The sequence below is a fragment of the Psammomys obesus genome, unplaced genomic scaffold (assembly GCF_907164565.1).
Source record: "Psammomys obesus unplaced genomic scaffold, mPsaObe1.curated_primary_1811, whole genome shotgun sequence".
Classification (NCBI taxonomy): domain Eukaryota; kingdom Metazoa; phylum Chordata; class Mammalia; order Rodentia; family Muridae; genus Psammomys; species Psammomys obesus.
In genome coordinates, this window is record NW_026589447.1 from 668286 (window position 1) to 685181 (window position 16896).

The window sequence follows — 16896 nt, forward strand, 5'->3', positions numbered from 1 at the left end:
TGGGACTCAGAGATCTGCCTGCCTTTCCCTCTGGAGTGGTGGTGGGATTAAAGAAATGCCTGGCTTCTTTTACTTAATGTTTTCAAGGTTTTGCCATGTTGTGATAATCTGTTCTTTATTTTGTTTTATGGTGGAATAAAAATTTGATCTATGGTTAGAGTGTATTTTGTTTATCCATTCTTGGCTTGATGGACATTTTGGGTTCTTTCCGCCTTTTCACTACTGAGGATTCATCTTCATCCTTGCCTTAGCCTTGTTTTAGAAATGCAGTAGGTGTTTCAAAACTTTGTTTGCCTTGATGTAGTTTTATCTCTGCTCTTGTGAGAGATCATATTGATATGGTAGTAATGTTCACATCCTTCCTTCCCAAATATTGGGAAATGCTGTAAGAAAAATAACTCTTTGAAACTTTCATGTTATTATCAGCCTTGATCCCAAGCTCTTCCAGGCCTTATGTGGAGGGGTGTCTGTGGTGAGATCATTAAGCACCTTGAAATGGAAAAAGTAATTCTCTCCCTTAGCATACTCCTTCCTACCCTGTGTAGATTTACATTCTAGTAGAAAAAAAAAAAAGACTGTTCACAAAATCACTCCCCAGTTGGGGTACTTTATATGATCAATACCTGGCTCACCTCTTGATTTAGAGATCAGATTTCTACCCTAAAAACAAAAGGTCTTTCCAGAAAAACAGCTCAGTTTATTAGCAGAGGCTGAAACAGAGAAACTTGGGTGGGGGGAGTGTAGGAGATCCCAAAATGTTATAATGTCAAGCACATTTTCACCATGGTGCTGCAATTTGATATGTCAATGAGAAATACCATTTTAAAAATAGTTTGGAAGAAAGCCTCTGCTGTGTAGCAGTTGTTTAAAATTTCCATTTTGATTAGATTTTTAACTAAGAGGTAGGATTTTGGTATCCACAATCAGGACTGAAACTATTTTTTGTTTTCTTTTTTTTCTTTTCTTTTTTTCTTTTCTTTTTTTTTTTTTTTTTGAGACGGTGTTTCTCTGTGTGGCTTTGGCTGTCCTGGACTTGCTTTGCAGACCAGGATGGCCTCGAACTCACAGCCTGCCTCCTCATCCCTGAGTGCTGGGATTACAGGCGTGTGTCAATGTGCAGAACTGAAACTATTAAATAACATCTTTCACTGTGATACCTTGTTATTTAGCACTTCTATTTCTAGTTAATATTTCCAAATTTCCATCACAAAAACACTTTGTTAAGCACCCATGCTAGCCATAATATTTAAACTCAAAGAGAAAGACCCAGTTCCTAGATCTCATTAATCCATAATAAGTAAGCCACACATTAAAAAAAAAAAAAGAAAAACTCGTTAGGAACATTTCTAAATTGCCATCCAGTCCACTGCATGTTCAAGGAAGACACAATAGGAAGCAACTGCCTCAAACCTATCACTTCCCCAATGCTCGTCCCTCTTTGTGTATTAAAAGGAGATGAGGGATCATGAAAATGTTCTCAATTTACCTGTGAGAACACAGGCAAAACTTTGTATCGCTGAACTATAGACCTACATATAGGGAGTGAATGCTTTTATGACTTATATCTCATTTAAAACATTTTAAAAGGCAGGGAAAAGTTCTTATCCTGACTGTTCTAATTAATCAAAGCTATTTTAAGCTCTCATGCTAAATATGAGAGCCACTTACAGCTTTTTACGAAGACCAGTTGCATTCCCCAAACAAAAGTCATAGAAATATTTAGTCACCAGTTTCCAACACACCACCACCAGACGAATTCACAGTATTGTTTCCATATGCCCAGCATCAGAGAGAATAACCGAAACATAATTTTCTCTTACTTACTTACACACACACACACACACACACACACACACACACACACACACACAAACGGTGGGGCAGGGGGTGGGGCAGGCAGGCAATTAGCAATGAGAAGCCATTTCCTTTGCAGAACCTACTCTTAAATTGAGAGCAAAATAAATAAATAAATATTAATTGCTAAGAAAAATCCAATAGCGAACTCTCTCCTGAGAAGCAAACATCACAAGCCTGATTCATAAAAAAACAATATCCCTAAGGAGCACTGCCTGTCAGGAAGCTGAACGCCAAACATGGAGAGAAATCATTCGAAGTGTCCATTTGCATTTCTCTTTCCAATTATCTTGGCCCAACAAGCTCTCTTATTAGTTACCTCCCTGCACTCCTGTCTCCCACCAAGCCTGGTAGAAAGGGTGACAGGGCCCTTTCTCTTAGGGCTCTGAAGGCACTAAACTACCGTGGGGGAGGGGCGGGGAAGACAAAGGTGGTCGATTTTAAGACTTCTTAGCTTTGTCACAGAGATCCTGGTTTCTGCCATTCTTGTAGAAAACTAGAGCACCTGCCAGGACCAGGTCCCTTCCTCCACAGGGGTTACAGGCCTGCAGGGCCTGGGTGTCCATGGAACCCAGGCGCTGCAGTCCTAAGGGACAAAGGCCAGGCTTACAAGAGGGAGGGGAGACTAAAGATGTCTGGTACAGAATGAAAGCGTCCAGAAGACATGGGGCACGAGAATCCTCAACTATTTGCTGGAGTTCCTGGGGTTAGGAAGAGAAATGCGCGGGGTGGGGGGAAGCTTTAGAAAATTCTTCTGAGGGATCGAGGGCAGCTAGGGACACAGCAGGAAGGAGGCTGTGGACAGCAGTGAGGCTTTAGGGCGAAAAGGGGCAACAGTTGATGGATGAGAAGAAGTGATGGCACGGAGGTGAAAGCCAGACAGGGTTTAGTGCGCGGAAAGCTCCTCGAAGAGCAGCCGAGGAAGCCCCAGGGGGAGGGAAGGGGGGGGGGGGGGGGGGGGGGGGGGGGCGCAGCGCAGGCTTTCTGGGGAAGAGGGCAGAGATGGGGAGCAATGTTGGAAAAGAGGCTCAGAGTAGAACAGTGGAGAGGCTGGGGGGACTGCGAGGGGGCCTGGTCCCCGTCGATCCCACCTCACCTGGAGGCAAGTCGGAATCCAGGTCTAGTGTCAAGCAAGCTCCGGCTACTACCTCTGTCCCGCGCGGGAGACCACGGACACAAAGCGGGGCGCACAGGAGGAGGGAAGAAGGGGAGGAGGGGGAGGGGATCGAGGAGGAGACGCCAGAGGCGCGAGGGGAGGAGGGGCACCCGTCGCCCTCCGCCTGGGTCAGGGGGCGGGGCGTGCGGCCGGAGGCCTCGCTCTGTGCACCAATGGTTGTCCTGACTGGCAGGCTAGGGAGCGCCTTCCTACAGTTCACCTCCGTACCTAGGCCTCCGATGGCCCGGGCCAATCAATGTGTTTGCATCACCGGCCCCGCCCACTCGCCCCCGTGGAGGGCCTACTAGCTGTGAGAATACAACGATTTCCATATGGGTGTGATTCTATTCCCGCAACCCTCTGTCCCAAGGGCTTGGTATCACCTTATTTTGATGAAGGGAAAAGTAAATGGGATTCACAAATATTTGACCCAAGATCTCTTAGGAGGTCGGATTTCTTACTCTCTGAAGTCCTACTAACCAAGAGTTACTCTTTTCCAGGCCACACAATTCCCAATCACCGCTTCTGGCTTTTCCAGTTGCCCTGCTGCCTGCTACTGGCTTTCTGCAGTACTGCATCCCTCACAAGCATGCTCTAAGCAGTACCTTGATTGATGCTCCTAAACCACACAAACCAACCACACTGTCTAGAATGAAAAGGAAATAAGAGGTGACTGCACTAGAATACCACGGACCTAGTCAAATGGCTTTATTACCTACAGTGGGGAAAAAAAAAAACAATACAAAGTATAAGAAGCTTAAACTCCTTCATCTCTTCCCACCTTCCATTCCCTTACCTTCAGGTCTGTACTGGGCCACAATGGTGACTGATTGGCCAGCCCGTTTCAGAGCAGCTGCCGCCTGCTCATGAGTAGCATTCCTCAGATTGACTCCATTCACCTGTCCCAAAAGAGAGGAACTGTGAGCTACCCCCAGGCTCTTATAACACAAAGGGTGATGTACAACCCATCTCTCAGCCTATTTGGATATGTTTTCCCCAAATTCCATCCTTGTCCCCCCCCCCAAATTAGGCCTAAAGAATATAATACCTCTAGTGTAATAATTATTCTTGTGGAAGTCAAATACCCCAATCAAATTTAAGATCCGGGGACATTCATTTCTTCCTCAAGCATAAGTCTAGTCTTGGTCGCTTTTCCCTCATTAAAGATATTTATAAAGACAATTTACATTTTCTTCAGTTCTTAGCCCTTCTCTCGTCACAAGAAACATTTCTTGGCAGATACAAGGACTCCCCTCCTCCCTTTTAGCCTGGCAGAGCACCCATCCTCCCACCTCGCTTTTGTCTCACCGATAAGATCCGGTCTCCCCTTCGCAACTCCCCACTTAGGTCAGCTGGGCCTCCTGCCAGGATGAAGGAAACAAATATGCCTTCTCCATCCTCTCCTCCTACAATGTTGAAGCCCAAACCTGTAGAACCTTTGTGCAGGATGATCTTGCGGGGCTCTCTGGAGGGAAAGGAGTAAAGATATAACAAAGGAGATCAGAGAAGAAAAGATGACAGGCACTGTTGACCCCGTGAGGACCAGCCTGTCAACAAGATTCATACTTGCTGGAGGGCTTGGGCTTCTACAAGTGATACCCTGTCCTTCCCTTTTTCTCCTGAAACCTGCTTGGCTGCTCTTTTATGTCAAGTGTTAAGTTTCAGTTCCTTTTCCCTCCTCCCAAAGTCTCCTAGTCAAGTTCCCAGTGGACATTCCTCTGTACTCTCAGGTCAACAAAACCTCATCCAGAACTCTAGGGCCCAAATTTCATAGCTCACTCGCTCATCTTCTTCCCTGAGTCTTCTGTTATAGTAAGCTCTGTGAAAGGCCCTTGACTGAAAGAGAAACTTGTTAAGACAGTGGAGTCACCCTGAGTTGATGTCCTCACCATCCAAAAGATACTTTCATTACACCCACCTCTATGAAGTTCTGAAGTTCCATGATCCAACTATGAGCTTTTCTACCTTCCCACCAAAACATAGCAACCACTACTGACTGACTAGTGGTGTGGAAAAAAGAGATAGAGAAATCCCAGCTTCCCAGATAATGCTTAGGGGTTAAATTGACGAGAGGAGACAAATATATAATATTATATGTGTGACTATATATATATATATATATATATATATATATATATATATATATATGATTAAAACTGGCCATATCCAAGGAGCTTCTCTCTAAATGGTCACAGGTGAGGGTATCCACATAACTCGCCCTATTCCCCAGCACACTGTCCCATTTTGCCATCTCTATTACAGCATCTTTCCTCAGAAGAGGCCCAGATCTCAAATGGGCCTCTTCCTTTCTTGTTCTGATCTAAGGTGCGATGCTCCCTACCTGGCATCCCCTCCAGGCCGCAGGGAGCAGAGTGGCCAGGCCCACCTCTGCGAGGCCCTCCTCCAGGCCAAAGCTGAAGCCGAGCTCAAACCCACGGCCAAGCTTGAGCCTGAGAACTTGCGAGCTCTCTCCATGGCTCCTCCGGTTCTTCCTGGGTTAGCCTACCCTTCTGCCTCCACAGCAGCCGGCCCAGCACCCACCTAGGCCCCACCCCGCAAACCTGTGCCCCTACAACACCGGCCGGCCTGACCAGTTCAACAGCCCAGCCCGCCACTGCCACCACGGGGCGGAGCCCTTCCTTGCGTTGTCCTGGGCCGGCCGGGTGGCCTCTGACTCCCGCCAACCCCGTCGGCTGAAAGGCCTTCTTCAGCGATTACTGCTAGCTGCTGAAGAGAGGTTTGCTATTGTCGCAGGGCAAGCACCCCCGCTTCCCCGACATCGCTCCCACTTCCTCGGCCCCCAAACGCTTGACCCCACCCCGGATCTGCATTTTCTGTTCTGGGACACTCGCTCGGCACTCCCCCTGACGGCAGAACTCATTCTTGCAGCCACCCCTGTTCCCTTCTAGAGTCGAAGATCTCACAGAGAAGGGCCCCAGATCAAAAGGGAATGATGAGGTCCTTGTCCTTCTTTATGCCATGCTACAAGAAGGCCTGTCCTCACCCCACTCCAGGTCGAAAGAGTAGGGGAGGGTCTTACCTGGTAAAGTCTTCCTCAGCCAGCATGTGCCTGGGAATGGGAGAGTAGCGTGTAGGGGGCACCTGAGGAGGAGCAGGGTAGGTGACCTTGCTCTCTACTGCCCCGAGATAACCCAGGCTGGAATTATGGCTTATGTGGTTGTCAGCCAAGGCAGTGAAAGCTGAGGTGGAAAAAGAGAGAAAAGAGTCTAGAGATGTCCCACTATGGAATTTTCCCCAACCCCCTCCAAGGATTTTCCTCACATCCTACCTCAGGTGCAAAAAAGACCAAGGGATGCTGATTCCCTACGACACTGTTATCTGCTTTATCCACTACCCACTTTCACTCCAGGGTTCCTCCTCCTCAGTCCTTTTCTAAACCCTGAGACTTATTCCTGTGACTCTTAGAAAGAGCTGAAGTCAAGGCAGTCTACAGAGGAAGGCATGACTAGAGATGTGACTAATACTAATCCCTCACAGATCTGTAGCTTAATAGTTTTCCAAGGGCTCTCTCGTCCATGATCTCATTTTATCCTTGCACCGGTCCTCTGAGGAAGGCAGCATACATATCATTAGCTTCCTTGGGCTAAAGAGGAAACTGAATTGTGTGAAAAGGACTTTCCCAAGGACACCCGACTCCCAAGCACAGGGTTGGGACCTGGTCTCAGCTATGACAATATCTATGCTTGTTCTCCCCAAACAAAGGGTACAGGTACCTTCCCCTTCTGAAACCATGGCCAAAGACCAATGGGTACGTACTGCTGGCATAGTCAGGGGGAGCATACATGTCGTTGAGGTGGAGGCTGCCTGGCTTGGCCACCTTCAGATAGACCATATCTGATGTGTTTTTCAGTGATGCCACAGCTTCCTCGTGCCTCACATCCTGCAGATTGGTGTTGTTCACCTAGAAGAGGAGACACCCTGGGGTGGGTCTTAGAAGGGGAAAAAAATCTCTCCAGGGAGCTCAAAAGAATGCTCTTTCAGTATACTAACAGGTCCAAGTAGGGTAGAGTTAAAGTGTTAGAAGCGTGGCTGGTCCCCACCATGGAAAGAACTGGGGCCTTGTTGTCTGGGTAAATACAACTTCGGCAATATCCCGAAATTCTCCAAAATGCTTCACCCTCTACTGAGACCTAGATGGAGTGACAGGGCACCAGAGCTGCTCCTCCCTACCTTACTCTTGGGGCACCCCTATGAACGCTATCTCACCGCAAGCAGCCGATCCCCAATCTGTAGGCGTCCATCCTTTTGAGCAGCTCCTCCTTCGATGATCTTGGTGATGTAGATGCTGTTGTCTCCTGGGATGTGCTGGTTGCCAATGCCCCCAGCAATGCTGAAACCTAGGCCTAGATGGCAGCCAGCAGCAAGTGGGAGAGAGCATGTTTCATCCATTTCGAAGCCAATTCCACCCCAGCTATCTCACCATCCCCTCCAAAAGCTCCTTTCCCACCAGCAATCCCAAACACCAGCCCATCATCCCAAGGTCATTAAGTGTTGAAACCTGAGGTCAAGAAAGAAGTCTATGAGCTGGGACTGGAGGACTCCTGATAGGAGAAAGGCCACTCCCTTCCACCCCCACTCAGAACAGCCATGAACCAGGGGCTGGGAGTGGGTGGCTAGAGCATAGGAACCAAGAGGGCCTCACCTTTTGGCCCCTTGAGCAGGTTGACCTCCATGATAGTCTCAGGTGGGGGCTGTCGCCTCCGTACCACCAACCGCACCACAGGGCCTGCCTCCTTCAGTGCCTCCACGGCACGGCTGTGCACCACCTCGGACACGTCCACCTCATTCACCCGTAGCACACAATCATTCACCCTGTGGAAAAAGCCCAAGAGGCATGCCACTGTGCCACCATTCCTCTACTGTGTCTTCTGTATCCTCCCTCTGCTCTTCTCTCCCTTCCTCCTTTCCCTCTCCTTCTCCAATATAATGGAAGGATCATCCTGCCAGGCTGGCCCTTGTCCTCTCATCTCCATCCTGTCCCTTCCACCCACAGCCCTGCTTCCAGGCCATCTCACCCCAGCCTCCCATCCATGGCAGCTGCTCCACCAGGAATGATCTTGGTAATAAAGATGCCAGGGTCATCAGGGACATGAGGGTTGTCGATGCCACCTGCGATACTGAATCCCAGGCCAGAGTTGCCCTGAGGAGGGGTGGAAGGCCACAGTCATTTCATTCTGAGAGCACAAAGGAGAGTTCCCGGCACTTTATCTCCCTCTGTACCCCGAGTAGGTTCTCAGGGTCCCCTGGTAGGATGGGACACATTCATCAGAAACTTAGCATTTTCTCAGCCTGGGTTGAGCATTTTGGTGAGGAGACCTCAGCAAACCAACCCCCACCCCAATTTTCTAGGCCTCAGTCAACAAGATCAATTAATATTTCTAAGTGAAGTGATTGATAGATGCAATGGATATGGCTTCTGAGGGTCCTGTTTCCCCGAACTCTCAATTCAGGCTCCCCTGTGAGTCTTGAAGTGCTGCTCAGAGCCCTCCCCTCTCCTGGATGCAACCCTTGCCTCCCATTTCCCAATCTCCCTACTGGAAAACTTACCCGCTCTAGTACTATCTCCTCATATTTGAACATGCCGTCACTGCCATTCACCTAAAAGAACAGAAGTACTTCCTTCAATGTTTTCTGCCCTCCTAGTCATCTGCCCTCTAGTAAACTTGCTTCCTTCCCCACTCCCGCAAAGATCCCAAGCACACCACAAGGCATCTGTAGACCACAGATGGGGACAGGCTGACCCCAAACAAGAACAGCCCTCCCCTTGTTTCCAACAATATCAGTCCAAACCCAGCTGCTTGTTTAGCCCATATCAACTGTCTAAGACTGAGCCAACCAGTGGTGCACTCACCAATAGGCTGGGCTCCAGGGCCTCAGGATTCACTAGGAGGGGTGCAGGGCTGGCCTAAGAGGGATGGCAGAGATGGAGCATGGTGGGCAAACTGTACCATACCCAATATGCATAGGAAGTGCCCAGAAGCCTGGCCAAGGAACCTCTCCATTTCTGAACCACAGCTCACCCTGACTTCTAGATAATAGACTCCCACAATGTCAGATATGGGAAGACAACAGACACCATCTTATCCAACAACTTTCACATGACAGTTGAGGACACTAAGGCCCGGAGAGGTTGTGGGATGTGCCTAAGGGCACAATGGGAGTTAGAATATAGAACTTGCATGTCCACGTACTCGTTGGGTTATAGAAAGCTTCAAGGCCAGTCATATTTTGGCTGATCATTTCTTCCCCATGTTATTTCCATCAAAGTACCTTGGAATCCCTATTTTTACACCTCCTTCAGAGGTTCCAGAAATCCAAGTTTTCAAATGTACAGGAGTGAAAATCCTACTCCATTTTTTTTCCAAAGTGGCTTTTGATTTGAACCCTTTGTGTCCCAGAAGAAAGGGTCAGGGTGGAAAATTGGCCAGGAGTACGAAGATAAACCAGGGTAGGACAGGACTGGGGTAGACAAAATTCCCCATGAAGGAGAACCTGATGACCCATAGACATTAGAAGCAGAATTTGTGATCTTTAACACACAGTAGCGATGGGAAAACAGGCAAGGGAAGGGTTCAAAAACCACAGGTTGTTTTCAGCAACACATAGACGCTGCCTTCCAGACAGGACATACTTGTGACCATTGTTCAAATGGAAATCTGAGTCTGCACAGACAGGTACACCTGCTTCCTCATTCCCGCAATCATTTTGAAAATGGAAGGAACCCCCTTGTCTCTCTCACCAGATGTCCCAGCCCTGATCCAAATTTCTCTGGCCATGTTACACCTTTCTTAAGTTTTGGCCCCAGACAAGAACAGCTGGAAACCGAACGCGAGGGCTCTCCTAACAGATCCAGCTCTGCTTCTCCCTTCCCACCTTCATCATTGGCAGCACTGGCTTCAAGAGTGCTGACTAGCCATGCCTCCTCTATTTCCTCCTTCATGTTCTGTAGTCTTAAGGAGTCAGTAGTAGGACTCTAACTGCAGCCTCACCCTGGTCCCAGCAGGAAAAAAAAACCAAACCATTGGTTCTTCAGAGACCCCAAACCAACACAGCCGACTGAAGTACAATCCAATAGATACAGAGCAAAAGAAAGCCCATGTAGCTCTTTTGTGCACCTGGTATACCATGTATGCTCCACATGTGACAAAAGTCATGCCTCAAGCCTAGTTTGGGTGGTACCTGGGGGTCTCAGCTCCCAGGAATTAGCCCTCTAGCTCTGGTCCCACTCTCACTCAGGGACCTTGCCTCTAGGGTCAAGAGCCATCCAAAGATCAGCCTGGTAAAGAAACAGTACACGACGTGCCCAACCCTGGAAGTATACCTATTTCCCACTGGGCAGGCCAAGCATGAGCGTATGTTTGTAAGGGAGGGGTAAAGGAGAGAGGGGACTCACTGGAGAGGGCAAAGAATCAGGCTAAGGACACAGGAAGAGGTGTAGGCAGACAGACAGACAGAACAGAGGATTCGTCTCTCCAAGAAGCCCCTTCTTTTGCTTCTAGGAAAAAACACATCCTATCCTCAGAAGAGGACAGGGATGGCCAGAATGGTCACCACTCTGTGGCAGTCAGCACCTGCCATAGACAGAAAAACCTCTCCTCCTCCTTTCTTTCCACCCTGGGGGCTGCAGAACTGAAGAACTAGGCAGGCCCTCCGCCATGTGTGCCAGAGACCTGGCTCTGCTGGCCCAGCCTCCATTTTGCTGCTTCTCCCACAGATGCTCCTTCCATTTTCTAAGCTGGCGGTTCAGGCAGGGAGTGGAAGCCGGAGTTGTGCCCAGCACCCAGGGGCTCCCAAGCTGTGCCAAATCAGAACTGGGGAGCTAAGCTCTCCCACATCTGTGGGTACCTACAAGGGCCATGTCCCACTCAGGGCAGAAGCTGCACTAGGGCAGGTGCCCTTTGCCTGGTTCCAGGCAATATATGCCTGCTTTGGAGCAAGAAGGCTTGTTTAACACCCCCCCACCTCCCCCACCCCCCGCAGCACACACACTTCAGAGCAGCTTGGACAAAAGAGTCTGTCCTTCTCAGCAGCCTCTCAGCCTTGCTTGGGACATGTCTCGCCTCCTCCCCCTCCCCTCTTTTGCCTGGCAAGCGCTTCTCACCAGGGACAACACACACACACACACACACACACACACACACACTTGCACACACACACATACACACACACACACGTGTACACTCTTGAAGCCACATGCTTACACACATATACATGGAGACACACACAGGCAAACACAGCTATCCCCGCAGCCTCATCTAGAGAAACACCTCCACATTCAGAGAGACATCCTCACACATCCATGTGCACGTTCACACACAAAGGGACTGAGATGGGAGATGGACTCATGGTATGGAGAGATGAAGCTTAGCCAGCTGGGTACTTGGGCTCCCCTACATACATTCACACAAGCTCCATTGCTTTCCTCCACATACCCCAACATACATACACATGTCCCCCAACACATGTCCCCCCCCCTACGCAGAGCACCATGCCCCCCTCCTCCCCTCCTATGGAGACACACACCACATACAACCCCCGCAGAACCTCCCGCCCCCTGCCAGACACAGAGACACTGCCAACCTCCCCCCCCTGCATTGAGACAATCCCAAATCCCCCACACTAGAAAATGTGCCCCTCCGCCATACCATCACCCCCTTGATACAAACAGTTCCTCCCAATCCCCTCCAAATGGAGACCCCTAAACACACACATGGAAACACATTATTTGCAACAGTCTCTCTTTCCTCAGCTGCAGTGTTAAGGTTCAGGTCTACAGACTTGGAGCCCCAACAACCCTTACTGTTCCCCAGACTTCCTAGACCCCAATCCCTACCTAGTCTTTTGGGGCTGTCCCACTAGCCCTCCACCCCCACCCCCAATCTGCCGGTCCTTACCTGCTCATACCAGTCCCGGTTGGTACAGGTGCATTCAGGCCACCAGCTGGGGCCACTGCCGTTGAGTTTTGGGGTGCTCTTGCTGGGAACTGGCTTAGGGGGCACTGGCCCCACATCTCGGCCTGTGGGGATGAGCTTGGCCTTGGTGCGAGGGGTCGGGGTAGCCCCTGCCTGTGACGGCAGGGTCTGCGAGCTGTAACCTCCATAACTGGAGCTGGCCCCATTGCCCCCACTTGGCCCATAGGGGTCTGGCACCTGCCAGTCCCCGTAGCCAGGAGGCTCAAGACGCCGCAGGGCGGCCAGGCGGTTCACCTCATAGCACTCGGGGCACTTACAGCAGTGCTGGTGCTTGTGCATGGCACTGCCCCCCGCGGCTCGGACCCCCCAGCCCACGCCAGTTTCCACGCTGCCGCCACCGGGCTCCCGAGCACACTCACACTGCTCAGACCAGGAAGGCGGGGGTACGCGTGGGGGCGCCCGGGCGGAGCGGGGCCTGGGACCAGGCGGGCGTCCTGGGGCCTCTGCCCCCACGCTGCCCCGCACCCATGGCTCTCCCTCCAGCACTGGCGGCTCCGTGTCGCCCGTTGTGGCTTCTGGGCCGAGGCCCAGGGGCAAAGAAGAAGCGGGAGGCCAGGCAAAGGCAAGGTGCGGCGAGAACCCCTTCTGCTCAGGTCCCCAGGATGGATCTGAGTGGAGTCAAGAGCATCCCTCCGTGGCTCTCTTCTCAATTGATTCCAGCCAATCAGTGAGCAGAGTCAGGCAGCGGCAGGAATGCTAAACAGCGGCTCCTTAAAGGAACAGAAGCAGAGGCGCTCCTGGGGCTCAGCCACACCTCCCCCATTCTCGGGGGTACTAACGACCCTGGTCTAGGTGGCTAGAATTTGATCCACTAGAGAGCTGATGCATACGATCCTGTGTCTCCGTGTCGCCAATTTCAGGCTGTACTCTGCCCACTCCACCCCGCCCCACTTCCAAGAGGGAGTTGCAATGAGATGCTCAATGGGTCCCTAAGCTTGCTCTAAACTAGGGACACCAGAAGTAAAGACAGCAACCGAACCTACCGGAGGGGCATCTGGGTAACATCTGCGAGAAGCCCTGCCTCCTTCAGGGGACCAAGGAAGGGAGAGGGGCAGGACCCAGGTCGGCCACCCTATCCTGATCAGGACCATTGTTCTCTCATCCTCTAGGCCCTGAAATGACTATCTCACAATTACCTTACATCACCACTGAAAGACTTAACCCCAGAACCAGCAAGAGCAGAAAACTACTTATTCCTGCCTCAGGCACTTCTGTCTTCACTCTATACTTATGCTAGGGAAAAAAGAGGCTTGAAATGTTAAGAGGAAAGGGAGTTCAGTGTAGAAGGGGGTGCCAAGAGAGATCTTTAGTGAGAGAAGCCAGCTCTATGGGTAAAGCACCAGGTAATACCTGTTGAAGGCAGTCTCCTTAGTTTCTCCTGGATCACCTTCTTGGAAGGTGGGGAAGAGATGATGCTAAGAGAGATTTTTTTTTTTTTGAAACACAGTGATCATCCTGCTAGTGTTTTGTTGTTACCCGTGTTTTATCTTTAGCTGACAATGACCGGACCGTTACAAAGTGACGTGCAAACAAAAATCCGTGTCAAGGCGGTCCTAAAGCTGCCTTAAGTCTGCCAATAAGAACTGGAAGCTCAGAGAGGTTAACATAGCTAGGTAGCATATCTGCGAGATGGAAGTTCTTGCCACTTGACTCAAATGCGTACTCTAAACCACTTGTGTAACTCTAAGTATATACTTAGAGTGCATACTTAGTAAGTATAGACTTACTAAGTAGTACATACCCTAAGTTCTGCAGATTTTAGGTTTCAGCTTCATTTAACAAACACTGAGCACCTACCCTGTACAAGGATATTATATGGATGCTATGAATAAAGACTCAGGCTTAATTCAGCAGATGTTCATACCAAACACTGTGCTAGAATTTAGTGATAGCACAGTAGGAGCGAACAATATAGAGCATACAGAACATGTCCCTGCCCTTGGGGAGCTTACATTCTAGTGAGGGGATGTAGATGGACATAAACACAACAACAACAACAAAAAAAGATAATCATATAGTCATGGTGAATAGCCATGATCGTCAACTTAACTAGAATTAACTAGAGTTAGAATCGCCTAGAAGATACACATCAGGGAATGCTGGTGAGGGCATTTCTAGGGCAGATGAACTGACCCTCAATGTGACTGGCAAGATATAAAGAGGTCTGAGTAAAATGCAGGAAATATATGACTGCTTTCAGTTCCTTTTCAAAAATCATTTGTTGGCTCATTTTCTGTATACTAGTGTTCTACCTGCATGTATGAACGTGCACCGTTTGCATGCAGTGCTGGCAAAGGCTAGTAGAGTGTCAGACACCCTGTTAATGGAGTTACAGATAGTTATTTGTCACACTGTGTGTGCTGGGACCCCAGCTTGGGTCCTCTGCAAGAACTACAAGGGCTCTGAACCACTGAGTTATCTCTCCGGTCCCTCTTCTCTGCCTTTCTGATTGAGCGCATCGATCATTGGCTGCCACCAGACCCCAGGTTTTTCAGTCTTCCGAGCCGACTTAACACCAGTGACTTCTCAGGGATCCTCCAGGCTTTCGGCACTGGATTGGGACTGCTGAAACTGGGCAGCTACCAGGTTCTGTGCCTTTCCAGCTCCCAGGCGGCCATTGTTGGACCACCAGTTCCCCTATCATGTAAGCCAATCCAATAAACCATCTTTATAAGGCGAAAGATTTATACGATCTGAAGAGAAACCGGAGTAGACCATCATTATAATATGTATACATTCTATTGGTTCTGTTCCTCTACAGACTCCTGTCTAATGCAGATTTGGTAGCACAAGTAGTTCTAGAAGAAGAAGGATGAGAGATTCATGGCTTCTGAACTAGTTCTCTAATTTGATTATTTATATCTAAAGTTATTCAATATCATCTTGAAAGGATGGAGACAACTGACTGACAATCCATGATATGAACTGTTTAAAGAAAAATGTGAAATGAATGCATTGGACACTCCTGATTCGCCACTTGTGAGAGGCAAGGGGAATATGGTGAGTTTATACATAATATTTTTTAGTATTTATGAAGAACATGGGATAAAATGATGGCCAGTTGCTTCTAATATCTCTGGATAAAGTAACAAAGGAAAAATATAAGTTCAGAGATGTAGTTTCTCAACTCCAGGTGTGTATTAAAGATCTAAAGGCTCAAGGGGTCAAGGACTATACAAGAAAGTCCACGAAATCAACTAACCTGGGCCAATAGGTGTTCACAGAGACTGAACCACCAACCATGGCTCTTTTGTGGGACTGACCTAGGCCTTCTGCATATATGTTATGGTTGTGTAGCTTGGTCTTCTAATGGGACTCCTAACAGTGAGAATGCTGTCTGATTCTTGTTACCTGCCTTTGGGACCTTTTTCTCCTGCTGGGCTGTCTTCTCTATCCTTAATAGGGGAGGAGGTGCCTAGTCTTATTGTAACTTGAGATGTCCTGGCTGGTTGATATTTCAGGAGCCCTGCCCTTTTCTGAAGAGAAAAGGAGAAGCAGTGGATGGGGTTGGAGAAGAGGAAAGATGGGAGGAAAGGACTGGGAGGAGAAGAGGGAGGGGTAAACTGTAGTTGGAATGTTAAAAAACACAACAAAAAACAAACAATAACATCAAAATGTTCTAAGTTTGCCCTGAGATAGAATCCTCTCTTCAGCATCAATAGGGCTGAAGTTGAAAAAAAAAAAGCAAAACAAAACAAAACCAAGCCCTCATTATTAGTTTAACTAGCTTACAACACAAGGTTAGGTCTGAGACTCAAAAAGTGTCTTCAGTTAAAGTGAGGACACTGACTAGCAAAAGATTGGGATCCTACAACTGTAGACAAAGATGTGTAGGAGGACCCTAATGAGGCCAAAACATTGAGCCCTCCAATACTGATGAGTTTCCATTTTTAAAAAATCATTCTTTCTTTATTTCTTTATTTCTATGCACATTGGTGTTTTGCTTGCATGTATGTCTGTATGAAGGTGTTGGATCCCCTGGAACTGTAGTTACAGAGAGTTGTGAGGTGTCGAGTGGGTACTGGGTATTGAACCTGTGTTCTCTGGGGAAACAACTAGTATGCAAAATGCAACTAGTAAGTGCGTATATTCGGTGTCTGTGGAGGTCCAAAGACAGTGTCAGATTCCCTTGTGTTGAAAGCTTGTGAACAACTTCATTTAAGTACTAGGATCTGGATTCCAGTCTTCCAGAAGAACAGGAAGCAATCTTAACCATTGAGCCATTTCTCCAGCCCCAAATCTGGTGAGTTTATTTTTACTTGAGAAAGTTAGTCTTCCACCCTCAGTAGTAGGTATCTCTCCACCCTATCCCATGAAGTACTGGCATCTCTATCCTTGTCCAGGAGAATTAATTCTGCATTACCTGTAGAACTAGCAATTACCTTCTCCGAAAGAGATGCAGTGAGAGAGAATGACACCAGAACACCTCCTTACCTCCCACCTTTAGTCCTAGACTTAAAACCAGATTTAGCAGGTTCTTAGTAGGACCCTTTGGAGACGTACCGTGTTCCAAAAGAACTGTTGAGTTGTCTAGTTCATATAATTAGAGGTCTGTAGAATGTGTAAACTCATGGATTTGAAGGGTGTAGCATGGTGGTGGACAGACATCAAACCATTCCAGGCTGAATTTATTGCTATGAGCTCATCGGACAGAGATTCTTGGTTTAATGTTGAGCATTAACATTGAGCAGTTCACAACCTCCCGCCTCGGCAGTCCCAGCCCCAGGGAATCTGATACCCTCTTCTGGCCCCCGCAGACACTGTATCCCTATCTACATATACTCACCAAGACACACACACACACACACACACACACACACACACACACACACATATGCTGCACATAACAGTTTATTTGATTGGATGAATGAAATATGACTCGAGAGATGGCCC

The 16896-nt window shown here is 48.6% G+C and overlaps 1 protein-coding gene across 7 annotated transcripts in view; it reads right to left on the bottom strand.

Annotated features, from left to right (window-relative positions):
• The window catches only part of Dlg3 (discs large MAGUK scaffold protein 3), a 52479-nt gene extending 39875 nt beyond the window's left edge, over positions 1-12604 (bottom strand). For 2 of the 7 annotated variants that reach the window (XM_055605046.1, XM_055605045.1), the window contains exons 1-9: positions 11926-12324; positions 8579-8629; positions 8047-8171; positions 7674-7843; positions 7238-7374; positions 6788-6932; positions 6051-6210; positions 4319-4475; positions 3807-3909 (exon numbers count right to left, since the gene is read on the bottom strand). In XM_055605046.1, the coding sequence (XP_055461021.1) occupies positions 3807-3909; positions 4319-4475; positions 6051-6210; positions 6788-6932; positions 7238-7374; positions 7674-7843; positions 8047-8171; positions 8579-8629; positions 11926-12282 (1405 nt within the window). In that variant the 5' untranslated portion in view covers positions 12283-12324. Of the gene's footprint in view, positions 1-2950; positions 3113-3806; positions 3910-4318; positions 4476-5351; positions 5745-6050; positions 6211-6787; positions 6933-7237; positions 7375-7673; positions 7844-8046; positions 8172-8578; positions 8630-8882; positions 8937-11925 lie in introns of those variants that run through there. The other 5 variants (XM_055605048.1, XM_055605047.1, XM_055605044.1 and 2 more) reach the window with 5 other exon arrangements.
• Positions 12605-16896: the final 4292 nt, after the last annotated feature.